The sequence below is a fragment of the Crocuta crocuta genome, unplaced genomic scaffold (assembly GCF_008692635.1).
Source record: "Crocuta crocuta isolate KB4526 unplaced genomic scaffold, BGI_CrCroc_1.0 scaffold35, whole genome shotgun sequence".
Lineage (NCBI taxonomy): Eukaryota > Metazoa > Chordata > Mammalia > Carnivora > Hyaenidae > Crocuta > Crocuta crocuta.
Genome location: NW_027530625.1, coordinates 5,097,779 through 5,111,721, shown reverse-complemented (window position 1 = coordinate 5,111,721; position 13,943 = coordinate 5,097,779). Strand labels below are relative to the sequence as shown.

The following is a 13,943-nucleotide window of genomic DNA, read 5'->3' as shown; positions in this document are numbered from 1 at the left end:
GCAGCAGAAGAGGACCGTCTACACGGGCACTTGCCCTCGCACAGGAGCCCACATGCACCCCACTGCCCTCGCGCTCCCCACATCTCCCTACCCACACCCTGCCTCATCCACTGCCTGCCCCCGCTCTCCCGCCTCATTCATTCTTCACAGAGCAGCGCCCCCCGCCGGGCACTGAGCCTAGACCCCCAGGGCCTTGCACTTCTGCTGCCCTTAGGAACCTACCCTGGGGGTCCACCTCCTTGGCCACCTTGAGAGCATCGGAGTTGGCCAGGTCGGAGTTGGCTGGGGACACAGCCAGGATGAGGCAGTTCTCTTTGGTGACGAACTGCATGAGCATGTCCCGGATCTGGAACTCGATGTCAGGAGGTTGGTCCCCCACCGGGACCTTGGTCATTCCGGGCAGGTCCACCAGTGTCAGGTTCAGCACTGGACAGGGCGGCGAGAGGGCGGGCTCGAGGCGAGGGGCGTGGCCGTGGGCGGGCGGATTAGGGAACAGGGCGGGGTTCACAGAGGATTCGTTGGGCAGTTTGACGGCAGGTGGACGGGATTAGGGACACGCGGGACTGAAGCGGCGGCCGGTTAGAGGCGTGGCCAGAGGGACGGCAGGGTGGAGCTTGGGGGTAGGATGAGCAGAGGGGTCGCTGTGGGGGCGGAGTCTGCAGGAGGAGCGGAGCCCGCGTAAAGAGGAACGAGCCAAGGGGTGGGGCCAAGACTGTCCCGGGGGCGGAGCTAAGCGAGGGCGCCAGGAGCCCGGGGGCGGGGCCACGTCTCACCGTGCGGCGAGTAGACGCGGAGGTTGATCGGCACCGGCGAGATGCCCTTGTTAGTGCCAGTGACTCGGTCCGTCTCGGCCTCGATCTCCAGACGCACCTCCTCAAAGTCAGTGAATTTCTTCCCCTTGCAGTGCAAGAATTCGGCATATTCTGCCCCCAAAGGGTGGGTGGCGTGGAGGGAAGAAGGGTGGAGGAGTAAGCATCTTAGCCCAGAACCCACCTGGGACGCATCTTCCACTGGCAATAGACCCCCACACACCCCCAGATACCGCCTCCTCCCCCCTCCCTCTCCACAACAACGCCATGTCTAACGTTATGCGTTTTTATTCCCGTTGTCCAGCTGGGGAATCGCGGGCCAAAGTCACATAGCAAGCAAGTTCAGCGGCCAGGTTGGACTTTTCCTTCGGGATAGGGTAGGGGACTGAAGAGACCGGGTCAGGATGCTGGTGGATGAGAGCGCATACCTGTGGTGGCATTGACCAGCTGCAGGACCAGGGGGCGTCGGGTGACGATGCCTGACCCTCGGGGCAGGAAGTCTCTGCAATGAGTTGGGAGCAGCGAGAGGAGGGTCAAAGCCTGTCCCAGGGGCACCTGTCACCTGTCACTGCCACTGGGAGCTGCAGCGCTCTCCTGAAGTGCCCACCACACCTTAGCCTGAGGGTTTCAGGTCACTAAGGGGAGATGACAGGCAAGAAAGGTGGAAAGGACCTCCCCCAGGTACCCTGGGTCACAGATTTATGCATGTGAGCTGCCAGGAGACAAGACTAATGACTCCCAGATCTCTCTCTCACGTAGTCCCTGTGTTGTTTCTGGGCCAACAAGTCCCTGCCTCAACCCCGGCACTGCCGTCCCCCTGAGGCACGGGTACCCCACATGCCCAAGTGTGCAGTGGCCACAGAGTGCATGCATCTCAAGGAAATGGAGCTGCACCTTCTTCCCTCCCTTCCGCTGTGGGGAAAGGCAGCATCTCACTTCCCCTTCCCAGGGCCCCATCTGGCTGGGGTTGAGGATGAGGGGGGATGGGGGGAAGGAGGAGGCAAGGAAAAGAATTCATGCTTCTAAGTGCCTACTGCATGCCAGGCTCTTTGTGGGCAATATCTCATGATATTGCCTTGTGAGGCAGGTGCTATTATTATCTCCATTTTGCAGATAAGGAAGCTGAGGCTCAGAGGTGTTCAGGCTGTGCAGTCAGTACCTAGCAGAGCGGACCCTGGACCCAGATCTGTTTGACTCTGCAGTGAGTGCTCCTTGCCCTTCAGTCCCTTGCAGACCCAGTCTTTGAAGGACTGGACCCGAGGGCTCCCAAAGTCACCCCCTGCCCTAGACCTGATGTCTATACCTCAGATATCCGCTTGTGCTAATGTGAACCTCAGCAGTCCTTCTGGCTAACTCTTGTGGGTGGAATCTCTGTCCCATCCGCTCTTCTCATGTTCCCCACCCACCCCCGGCCCCACCCAGGCCAGCCCAAGCATGAGGGTGGGTTCCTCTTCAGGGACCAGGCTGTCAGAACTGCAGTCACGGGATCCCCAGGACCCAGGGCAGGGGGGAGCAGGCTACAGCCTGAGGGGCCGTAGGGCTCCATCTGGCCACCTCATTCATGGAGAGGCACATGGAGGCCCAAGAAGGGGAAAAGCCACATTCGAGCTCCTAAAGGACTTGGACAGAGCTCGAGAAGAACCCAGGTCTCCGACCTCCAGCTCAGAGCCTGACCGGGAGCACACAGCTTCTCACCACCACCACCCCCGGCCCCCACTCCCCAGCCAGGAGGGTCCTGGGCACAACAGAGTAGGCCCAAGCTCCTGGGTTCAAGGCCTCCCCTTGGGCCCTGGGGAGACCTCTTCCACCCCTTGTTCTCAGCCTGCCCCTCCTTTGGGGAGGTTAGAGGCTAATAGGGAGGGGCCAGCCACTTCAATGAGGAAGGAGAAGGATGATGAATCCTGCATTTATTCATCATTTCCAGGTGCTACGCAAGCACTTTTCATTTTTGCAAGACTGAGCCTCAGAAGGGCAGGGCTGGCATGTGTCTGTCCACCACTGGATCCCACTGCCCAGCCCAAGGCTTAGCACCCAAGAGGTCCTTAATAAATGTTGACTGAATCCCCAGGTCCTCCAAACAGTGCTCCGATAGGGAAAGTATTTTACAGGTGAGGCCACCGAGGTTCAGAGGACCTGTCCAAGGTCATCCAGATGGGAATGGCAGAGCTAGGATTCATTCAAACCCAAGGGTCTGTTGGGCTCCAGAGCCTGGGAGCTTCCCTGTCAAAGTTTGCTGCTCCTTCAATCCTAGAAGCCAGACTTGGCTTTTTATGTAATTCAATTAAATTCAGTCTAGGACATATTTGGGAGCAGCTGCTCTGTGCCAGGCCCTGTGCTGGGCCCTGGGGAAGTGAGATGATGAGTCAGACGGCTCCCTACCCAGAGGAGGAGCTCACAGTGTGGTGGGAGAGACAGACAAGTAAACAGATAATGCAATACAGTGTGACATGTGCTGGAAAGGAGGTGCACCAGGCAGCGGAGAGAAGGAGGGGATTAACGGGAGTTGGGGGTGGCTCCTGTCATCCTTTACACATTCCTTTGAGGGGGGCTGACCCTCTAGTATTTGGGATCCCTCAGGGCTGTGGAGATAGGACATTTGTTCTCACAGAGGCTGGGTTGGGCATGGGGGCCTGGGGTCCACCCTTTTCCCCACTGGCTCCTCACCCAGCAATACCATGGCAACAGTAGTTGCCATGGAAACTACAGGAGGGGCTGGAAAGGACGGGACTCCCCACAGAAAGCCCCCCACGCAGACACACGGACCTTCCCTGGAGCTCTTTCCTGAGAGGCCTCCCCTGCACAGATGGGCCTGCTGGGCCCCCGGCCATCTGCAGGTCAGAGGTCAATGAGGTGCCGCCTAGGGGGTACGGGGAGCCCGGGGCCCCACTGGAGGGGCGGTCAGGGGTCTGGGCCAGCGTGCCCCAAGTCACTGCCTCCCCAGGGCTACTTAAGGGACAAGCAGCTTAAGGGAAGCAGAGATTAGAGGGGCAGGGCTATGTGTGGGAGTCGAGCCCCTCCTCAGAGCAGGATCTCGTGGGGCCAGGGTGGGGATGGAGGTGCCCGGGTGGGGAGAGGCCCCATCTCTGCCACGGCCCAGGTTCTCAGGGTGAGGCCCTCACACGGCCTGCACGAGCAGCTTGTTAAAATGCACGATCCTCAGGTACACTGGGGTAGGATCTAGTGGCGCAGGTGAGGAGAGAGGGAATCTGGATTTTAAGCATGATCCCCATGTCATTTTCCTGCTCCCTTTCAAGTTCAGTGGTTAGGAGCCAGTGGGTTAGGCCCTGGGCTCGAATCCCACCTTGGCCATTCTGCGGCCTGGTGCCCTTGGACAAGGTGCTTCACTCTCTGGGCCTCAAAGCCCTCTGCTGCACACTGGCCTTATAGAAACCAGGCATTCTCGTCTACCACATGTGGGCTGTGAGAAGGCTCAGCAGCCTCGGGGGCGGGGGCGAGGGGGCATGAAAAGAGCTTCCCCTAGGTCTGGTACACAGTAGGCGCTCAGCAGCCCCCCTCTCTAGGAGGGTTCCCAAATGTCACCAAGGAACGCAAGTTCCCACAGAACCCTCTGACCGCCTCCTCCAGGCACTGACTTGGATCTTGGGATTCTGACCATGAAGTGTTAGACGGAAATGATGAACACTGAAGAGAAGTTTTCAGAGGCCATGTCATTCCCCCATCATTGTCCAGGGGACAGAGGCCCAGCGAGGGGCAGGGAGGTGTGATGAGGGAGGTGGCCGAGCGGGGGTCAAGAGCTCCAAGGCCGGGCAGGCAGCAAAGAGCACCTGCGGGTTCGCATGTCCAGACTGTGAGCTCCTTGCTCCCCGCTGGACTCCCGCGCTCACGAGGGGCCTGGCACACCGTAGGTGCTCAGGCGATGCTCGAAGGAGCAAGTCTGGCTGAATAGCTCCATGCCTCCTGCTTCCCACCCGGACACACTGTCCCGCGGCGCTCTGACGAAGTGGGGGCGCGGGCCTGATCTGGCCTCCAGCCAGTGCCACCCTGCACCTCCCACCCAGCTCCTGCTTAGGCTGAGGGAGGACAGAACAGGTGCCCAGAGAAAAGCATGCTGGGCCCACCAGCCTCGGGGGCCATGTGGGAGGGGTGCGTGGTGGCATGCCAGCTCTCCCAACTCATTCTGGACAGATGGTGGCTTCCCGAGGAGGCCTTGCCTTGCCATCTGCAGAGGCACCTTCAAACCTAAGCACCAGGAGGATGAAGTGCACGCCCCTCAGGACCCCCGGGCGCCACAGGCTCCCTGCCTGCATCGGCACTGTCACACCCAGAGGGGTCTGGGGAAAGTACACTAAACGCCCAAAGGGGCCCTCCCCTACTCTACTCTCATCCCTGAGATCTGGGGCCAGAGCTCAGGGACCCTGCTTCCCCGTCCTGTTGAATGCAAACACCACCAGAAGACAGCGTGTTTGGACCCAGTCTCTTCTAAGCCTCCAGTTTCCTGCGCTAGGCCCTGCGTTGAATGTCAGAACTGCCACTTAGGAGCTGGGTGCTTGTACACAAATGACTGTACCTCTCTGAACCTCAGTGTCCACATCAGTAAAATGGGTTGCTGTGAGGCTTATATAACTGGATGCCTGAATAAATGGTAGCTATTATGGTTATAAATAATGTAACTTGTTGAGCAAGCTGAGAACCCGGGCTGGGCTCCCACCAAATGCTGCATCAGGGAGGGAGTTGGAAGGTGGGTCCCCTGGGGGCTGGCCGGAAGAGTGGGCGGGTGGGCCAGGATAGTTCCAGCCAGATCTTGCCCCTGAAAAGCGGAAGGCAAGGGAGGCAGGCAGGCTCTGAGGTGCCCTCTGAACCACGGAGCAGGGGTGGAGGCGAGGGAGTGGGTGGGCCAAGAAATACAGTTGGGAGGAGGTGAGGCTGCCTCCAGCCAACAAGTCCCTCTCTGTTCCTGTTATCCCAGGAGGCCCCAGGCATGCCCACATCACACAGCCCGTGAATTTCCAGCTGAGGTTTGAACATTTCAGGGCAGTCCTGGCCAGGCTTCTCCTGATGCTCTGATGTCCAGAGAGCGGGGACTGGGCCGGTGCTGCTTACCACAGTGTCCCCAGCCCCCAGCATGGAGCAGGGCAGGCAGCTGGCACCCGGGACAGCCCTGCTGGCCAAAAGAATGATTTGAAGATGAGCTTCACCAGTTTTCCTCCATCACCCTCATTCTGTAGGTGTGGAAACTGAGGCGCAAGGCGGGAAAGAGTGTTGTCCAAGATCATAGCGCAAGTCGGTAACTGGGCGCCAGGACCGGCACTCAGGGGTTTGGACTCTGAGTACGCACTCTCCCCTCAGCAACCATTCTCCCTGCTAAAGAAAATCTATGATCTTTCCTGCCTCCTTATCATTCCCTCCTTCTTCCCTTCCTTCCCTCCCTTCCTTCAAGTGTTGATGACTTTCTATTTTCAAGATGGAAATAGAGTTCTCTTTTGCCTCCTACTTATAAAAGTCGTATGTTCTCCCTCTGAAAACATATTCAGGAAATACACAAAAATGTTTAAAAATAAAGAGCAACCATCACCCCAAAACCTGGGGCTCTCCACTGTAAACATTTTATCATTTACGATAAAAAATCGTGGCAAACACTGATTGATCGCGCGCCGCTGGCCAGGGGCTCTGCCAGGCACTTGGAAATCTGCATCATCACGAGGCTTCTTTTTGGGGTGATGGAAGCGTTTTAAAATTAGATTGTGATGATGGCTGCACAACTGTGTAAACACACTAAGAAACCATTGAGCTGTGCACCACAAGCAGGTGAATTTTATGGCATGCAATTTATGCCTCAATAAAGCTGTTTAAGAAATCTGCACCCGCTTTTTATTTTTAAGGTTTTATTTTTAAGTAATCTCTCCACCCAACGTGGGGCTTGAACTCACGACCCCGAGATCAAGAGTCGTCTTCTTTACTGACTCAGCCCGCTAGGTGTCCCCTGTGTCCTCTTGATTGCTCCTTGTGAAGCTGTGTGAGGCTGGTGGGATGAGAGACGAGGTCAGGTACCCCTCACGTGCCCATACACGCACTGGGCTCCAGTCCACTTAAGTAGGGGCTCTGTTTGCCGAACAGCTCATCAAGGACATTCACCAAGTCATTCAATATGGGGCTACCTCTGGATGCTTAGTATCACCAGCAGCTTGATGTGAAGGAATCTTAGTGCTACCTCTGAATTATTTCCTTGCTCTGAACCTCAGTTTCCCCATCAGTGAAATGGGCACAACCCAGCAGCTCCCTAACAGGGCTGCTGAGATCCTGGCTGCGGTAGAATCTAACAGAGGGTGCCCGTTGGTGGTGCCATAAGAGCCATCTGAGCGCTCGCGGGCGAGGTGCCTTGTGTGTGTGCTAGTGAGCATTTCATTCCTTCAAATTTGAGACTCGGGTCAGAGGTGAGTGTGCCCTCGCCTGCTGAGATTTTTCTCCCCATCCTGGCTGGTGGACTCATTCCCCTGCACTCAGACCAGAAGTACCTGAGCCAGAGTCATGAAGGGGCGGGGCACTAATAAACAGGTAAAATGTTCATAGTAACCCGGAACTGCTGTCTGTGGGAGCCCTCAGCCCAAGGCAGTGGCCTCTCTCTTCCTCTGCAGCCCCTCATCCTGGGAGAAGACTGAGCCTCACCCCCCACACCGAGGGTGGGATCATAGGGGAGAAGATGGTCAGGGAAGACAGCCTGGAGGAGGTATTGGCGGATGTGAGACTTTGAGGATGAGCGGAAGACGAAGGCACAGTGAAGACGAGGACCCATTTTTTTCCCCATAAACTAGGGCGCACCTGCAGGGAGAGGCTGGAGGGGGAGTGAGGCTGGGTAAGCAGGCCGGCCTCAGGGGCCCAACTCGGGAGCAGGAGCGAGGCCTCTGGCTGGAGGGCAGGGGCCGGGAAGGGCTTTAAGCAGAGGGGGTCAGATTGGGGGGCCACAGAGAGGTCTGTGCTGTCGGGTGGAGAACGGGTTGGGAGCACGAGGCAAGGCTGCCCCAGGGGCTAAGACCAAGGTGGGCGCAGCTGAGGCTGGACCGGAGGCAGGACCCACAGGGCTCGGGCCTGACTCGCGTGAGGAGGATACCGCAGGAGGGGAGGCTGGTCCGGGAGCCTTAGGCCAGGGCAGTGGGAAGATGCCACTTCCTTGGACACCTTCCAAGGCCAACAGTCCTTCTCCCTGGCGCCTGGTGCCAGAGCTGCCTTCCGCATACAGCTCCCGTTCCTTTCCCGGATTTCAGTCCCGGGAGGGGTGGGAGGCCAGAGACACAACCGGAGAGAGCAGCAGGGAAGCTGAGGGGCGTGTTACGTACACACACGTGTTGGGGTAAAGACGGTGGACACTGACCCAGAGGCAGGAGACCGGGGCACGCTCCTGTCCTGCCTCTAATTCCATTGCTGTGGGGCTTCAGGCAGGCCCCTACCCTCTCTGAGCCATCTCGCCATTTGGAAACCCAGGATGCTAGTCTGCCTCTGGTTCCATGAAAATAATCAGCACTGCCCTTGGACATGGGGAACCAGGGCCCCTGCCCAATCCTTTAGGGGNACCTAAGCGAAAGTCGGACGCTTAACCGACTAAGCCACCCAGGCGCCCCTAGGGAGTCCCTCTTTGGATCTCTGGAGCAAGGAGAGGCCAGGGGTCGGTGCCCAGCTGGAGCCTAGGTCCCCTTCGTAGGCCACACTGGAGGGCTCTGGAATTTCCTGTGGGTCTCAAGCCCTCCCCCAGGGTCTGACCTTACTGCTGGGGGGTCCCCAGGGCCTGGGGGGGATCCTTTCTGGCGCCACGGATGGAGCTCAGATGCGAGGGCTGGCTGTCCGCATGGGAGCCTGGAGGCCCCTTGTGCTGCAGGCTGCATCAAGGGGCAGGGGCAGCTCGGGGAGAGGGGTCACCTGTCCCCACACTCTACCTCCCATCGCGGGACTCTGAGGAGTCTGAGATTCTAATTCAAACCCAGTCTGCCAGGTCGTTCTGAAGGTACCTTTGGTGGGAGGACAGAATGTGTTGTGTTCGGCAGTCCCTTCGCTCGATTTTAACTGGGATATGTAGACACATGGCACGTGGGCCCCTATTCCTGCTCGTGTTCCACGCCCGATAACACGGTGCCCTGGACGGGCCTCCTGGGCAACGGCCCCCATGCATCTCCTCCCCCGAGGTTCTGAACCTCTGACCCTGCCAAGGCCTGGGCAACTCGATGCTACTGGGGCCAGGATCAGAGGCTGTCTGCCAGAGTCACCTTTCACTCCCGACTCCTTGGGGCCACTGGGTAGGGCAGGGGTTTGGAAAAGGTGTTCTCGGGCCTGGGCTGAGCACACGAGTGTAGTCATAGACGTGTGTTTGGCAGGTACCGGCTCTGAGCCTATGGAGGCTGGGTCACGGGATGGCAGCCTGGCAGTGAGTTGGCTTTCTGGGGGGAGGGGGGGGCGGGGGGACTGCTGAGGGGCCACCAGTGCCTCCCGGCCTTCCTGGTCTCACTGGGGCCTCCACTCCTCCCTCACTCAGCGACCCTGGGCCTGGAGCATGTTCACCTCTTTGCCCAACCAGGTCCCTTTCTTGTTCATGTCCAGCCTCAAATGCCACCTCCCCAGGGGTCCCACACAACAAAAGAGCTCTCTGTGTCATTTAGTGTCTGTCCTGCTCAGCTGTGAGCCTCCCCCCCGCCCCCCAAAACAGGGATGAGTCCTTCTTGCTCACAGCTGTATGGCCAGGGCCTGGCACACTGTAAGTGCCAAGCAAATGTCAGGCCCCTCTGTCCCCTCCAGTCAGTGGCTTTCTACCTACGATGTCTCAGATATCTCCTAATCCTCTTTGGCCTCAGTCTCCAAATCTGGGGAATGGAACCATTCAAGTGTATCCCAATGTGTTCAGAAGAAGAGACAGAGTTTAGTAATGGGGAGTGGGCTATCCCCCACCGGAGGAGGGAGGGTTGACCAAAAGAGGGGCTCTCAGAGGCCAGAGCCCAGCACCGAGCCCGAGCCTGGGATGAGAACGTAGAGGAAGGGGCAAGAAGACTGATAGGAAGCAGGGAGCCTGAGCAGGCGTAGGCAGAATCACTAGGGAAACCCAAAACCTTGCCTCTCAGAGCCTCCTCCTGGGCTCTGAGCAGAGGCCCACTCACCACACCGCCTGCCCTCCCTGCACCTGCCGGCCTGCCTCCCAGCCGGTGCCTCTGGAAAAGAACGGGCACGTCCCCTGTGCCAGGTCTTACCCTGAATGTTTTGTGGGCATTATCTCAACACTCAGCACCGTCCCATGAGGGAGGGGCTATTATTATCCCCATTTTACAGATGAGGAAATAGCAGCTGAGCAGGGTTTAAGACCCATGTCCAAGGACACTCAGCTTGGAAGTGGCAGAGCTGAGCTACAAGCGCAGGTGCAATTCCAGAGCCCGAGCCCTCAGCCCTTCTGCCACGTTCCCACCGGCCTTGGCCTCCCCAGGGGCCAAGAAGGCAGGGAGGGTGGGCGCTACCCACTTGTCAGCCTACCCGGCACCGGAGCGAGGGGAGCGGACCCTGAAAGCGTGCCCCAGGCCACCCCACTCTTGGGACTGGACAGGGGTCACAGGGAGGGGCACGTAGCCAGGGGCAGACTGAGGGTGGCCCGGGGCAGCAGGCATTTGCTCACAAAATGCTGGGGTGTCCTGGGACCCCCCCCCACTCCTCTGGCCGCATCTACCCCGAGATGATCTCATCTACACTCCATGGGTTTAAATCCCACCTCTACTGGGATGGACGACTTCCAAAGTTACGTTTCCAGCCTGCCCTCCCCTGAGCTGCCGGCTGGCATCGCCACACTGCCCACCTTGCACTTCAGGCTGAACGTGTTCAAAAGCAAGCTCCTGATCTTACCCTCGCTCCCCACACCTGCTCCTCCTGTCCTCCGATCATGGCAGCGACACCCACCCTGGGTCAAAGACACTGACGTCAGCCTTGAGTCCCCCTTCTTCATCCTCCACATCCCATCCGCCAGCAAGTCTTGCGGGGACTTTTCTCCGAAATGTCCCCCCTGAAGCCCACCATTCTCCTCCCCACTGTGAAAGCCCTGGGCCAGGCTCCCCGACAGCTCTGGCCCACGACAGCACCCTCTTCCCCTGCCCCCTGCCCCCCTCCAGAACTTACACATTTGCTGGGATCTGCTTGAGGCACTCTATGACTTAAAAGCTTCTGACAATAATGAAAACACACCCAACCCCTCGTCGTAGCCTCAGGTCCTTGCAGACCCAAGCCCTGCCTCCCTCTCTCTGAGGCCACGTTGCCCTTGCCCACCAAACAACCAGCCACAGTGGCTCCTTTCTGTTCTCTGAACACACCAAATTTGTCGGTGCCCCAAGGCCTTTGCGTTCGCTGTTTCCCCGGCCTAGAATGCTTCCCCTTCCCGCGGCTTCTCATCTCCGATGCTCCCCTCGCCTAGAAACCTTTTCTGACCTCCCTGCGGAAAGCAGCCCTTCTCCCTTCCACAGGCCTGACCACATGCTCCGGTTGCCCTCTTCATCTACATGTCCCTGTGTTTACTATTTCCGAGGTTCCCCCTCTGGAAGGCAAAGCTTTGGTCTTTTCCACCCTGGACTCTCCAGTGCTGTGACACTGTGGACAGTCTACAAATGTCCGCGTGACTGAATGAATTAGCCTCAGTTTCCCCTTCTATCGAAGGGGGATGAAGAAAGAACATAGACCCATAGAAGTCTGTCCTGGGCAGCTGCCGGGCCACGTCTGTGGCAGAGCTGCCTCCCGGGGTGCCCAGGAGCCCAGGCTGGCCCTGGCGCATTTTCCACTTCCTCTCCATGGGGTGTTGGCTCCTGAGAACCCCCAGGAGGCCGAGCTGAGCGGCTGTTACCATGCGCACCAGTCTGGGGACCCAGCCCTCGGCAGAGAGGCCAGGAGCCAGTGACATCCTCCTGTCGTCACTGTCAGGAGCAGTGTGGCCCAGGGCTCCACTCGGCAAGCTAAGTGTGGCCCAAGTCAGCTGTGGCCCGGCTGGCCTGCGGGGCTGCCTATTTCCTAGCACCCGTCTCTGCTGGACAGTGAACTCCAGGACTCCAGAGGCCAGGTCTGCCCTGGCACACTCGGGTCCCCAAGCCTAACTGACCATCAGCAGCTCCCTCCCACACGGGCTTTTACCCCCATGAACTCACTGGAGCCGGCACCACCCTCTCAGGAAGGCAGGGCAGCAACTGTTAGTGTCGCCATCCCACAGATGGGGAAAATGGAGGCCCATGCACCTGTTTGTCCCCGTGTCCGGTTCAGGGCCTGGTTCTCGGAGGCTCTCAAGATTGAGATTAGGAACCTGGGCTTTGGGATCTAATAGATGCTATCCCTCCTGGCTGCGTGACTCTGGGTCTGTTTCCTCATCTGCGGGATGGACATCGTGGTACCTGCCTCCTGGGGCTGTTGTGAGCCATCCTGAGAACGATGCGGGGCACATGAGAAGGGCTCAGCAGATGGGGACTGAGGTCACCTTCCCCCACCGTGCCTCCCGCCCAGGGCACACAGCCTGCAATAAGCAGGCATGGAGCAAATGTTCGACGGATGAAAGGCAGGAATATGGTCTGTACACGTAAAGTGCTGCCTTTCCATGGATGCCACTTAAAGTGCTAAGGCCTCTGGGCTTTACGGTCTCCAGAGTCCCCCCACCCCCTCACCCTGACTGCTGGGCTACAGGGAAGGGGCCCATCTGTGTATCTCTTGCCTGTTGGTCTCTGCAGCTCTGGGGGTCACGTGAGCAGGAGGGGGCCTCTGTGGGAGCCGGTCCCCCCAAGACAGACGGCCTCCCCCTCTGCTGACCAGATGGGCGCAGCCGCCCCCACCGTGGCTTTCCCATGTCTGTCAGATCCACTGCTCCAGTCAGGACCCTTCCCTCAAGCCCCAGGGCGGCCACTGGACTTCTCAGGTCATATGAGGGGCAGGAACAACCATCCAGTCCAACTGTCCTTATTAGAGGTGGGGAAACAGGCTCAGAGAGGGCAAGTGATTTGCCTGAGGCTTCACAGCAGGACCCAGGGTGATTCCTTAGGACTGCCGCCCCTCTGAGGGAGGGGCCTCTGCATCCCTCGCCAGTTGCTTCCTGGGCCTGGAAGGTCACTGGCAGAAAGCTAGGGTTTCTGAAGAAGGGGAGGGAGGGAGGTGGCGGAGTGGGGAGGCCAGAGTCACTACCTCCTGCCTGTCTGCCCAGCCCCCAGCCCCCTCCGAGAGCGCCACCCTCTTCTCCCCAGCACCAAAAAGCCATCCCTGCTGCTTCCATTTCATTTGGGGAGCCTGGGCAGGGGGGTCACGACCCTCCCTGCCCCCCTAAACCCAGGACCTCTTATCTTTGCGGTTGCCCCCCACTCCCTGCCACCTGGCCCTCCCAGAGCCCTGTGGGATCAGAGGCAGGAGAGGGATTAGGTTCTGCAAATGGCTCCCCCCTCCCCGCCATCCTGCTTCCCTGTCTTAGTCATCTCTGCCCTCCGCCGCCTTCTCCCTCCATTACAATCCCTCCGCCAGGCCCAGGGGAGAGCGACGGTGGCAGGCGCCCCCCACCCCGGGGCGGCGGCGGAGCCAGCGGCAGGCGGCTCGCAAGAGGATCAGAATGGGTCTCGCCGCCACCCCCCATCCTGGTCCTGCAGCTCCCCCGACCCCCCCTCGCCGCCGCGCTGCGCACGGATGGCGGCGGGAGCTGCAGAGGTGTGTGTGTGTGTGAGGGGGGAGGTTGTGCCTGGCCCTCGGTGCCGGGGGGCTGTGTCCTCTCCCAGGGACGCAGCTGGGGAGGGGGTTCCTAGCCATGGCCCGGGGATCCTCATGGGGAAGGGAGCTGTCTTCCGCGGAGCCCAGGGCTGGGGAGCACTGCCCCTGGGGTGCTGCCGGCTCCGCGGGACGCGGGAGCCGAAGGGAGGCGCTGAGTAATGCAGGCCCCCTTGGTGCCTATACAGGGGGAGGGGGGACCCTTTGCCAGGGTCTCTAAGCAGAGCGCCGTCNGCTGCGAGGCGCGCCGCTCCTACCTGCCGACGAAATTCTCGAGCACCGAGCTCTTGCCGGCGCTCTGGCCGCCCACCACCGCGATCTGCGGCAGGTCGAGGTCCGCGTTCTGGCCGATAGCGGAGAAGGCGTCCTGCAGCCGGTTAACCAGCGGGATGAGATCCTCCATGCCGCGGTTCCCCATGGCTGCGGCGGGGGCCGCGGGCT

At 59.5% G+C, this 13,943-nt stretch overlaps 1 protein-coding gene and 1 long non-coding RNA gene across 2 annotated transcripts in view; one reads left to right on the top strand and one right to left on the bottom strand.

The window, feature by feature from the left end:
- The window catches only part of DNM1 (dynamin 1), a 44,312-nt gene extending 30,375 nt beyond the window's left edge, over positions 1–13,937 (bottom strand). Inside the window, 4 exon segments of the mRNA XM_077768307.1 lie at positions 223–426; positions 774–923; positions 1,238–1,311; positions 13,760–13,937. Of these exon segments, the coding sequence (XP_077624433.1) occupies positions 223–426; positions 774–923; positions 1,238–1,311; positions 13,760–13,920 (589 nt within the window). The 5' untranslated portion in view covers positions 13,921–13,937.
- Positions 734–6,628, top strand: LOC144234933 (uncharacterized). Its single transcript, XR_013336115.1, has 3 exons — positions 734–879; positions 1,923–2,010; positions 5,996–6,628. It is a non-coding gene; the product is annotated as an uncharacterized LOC144234933 (long non-coding RNA).
- Positions 13,938–13,943: the final 6 nt, after the last annotated feature.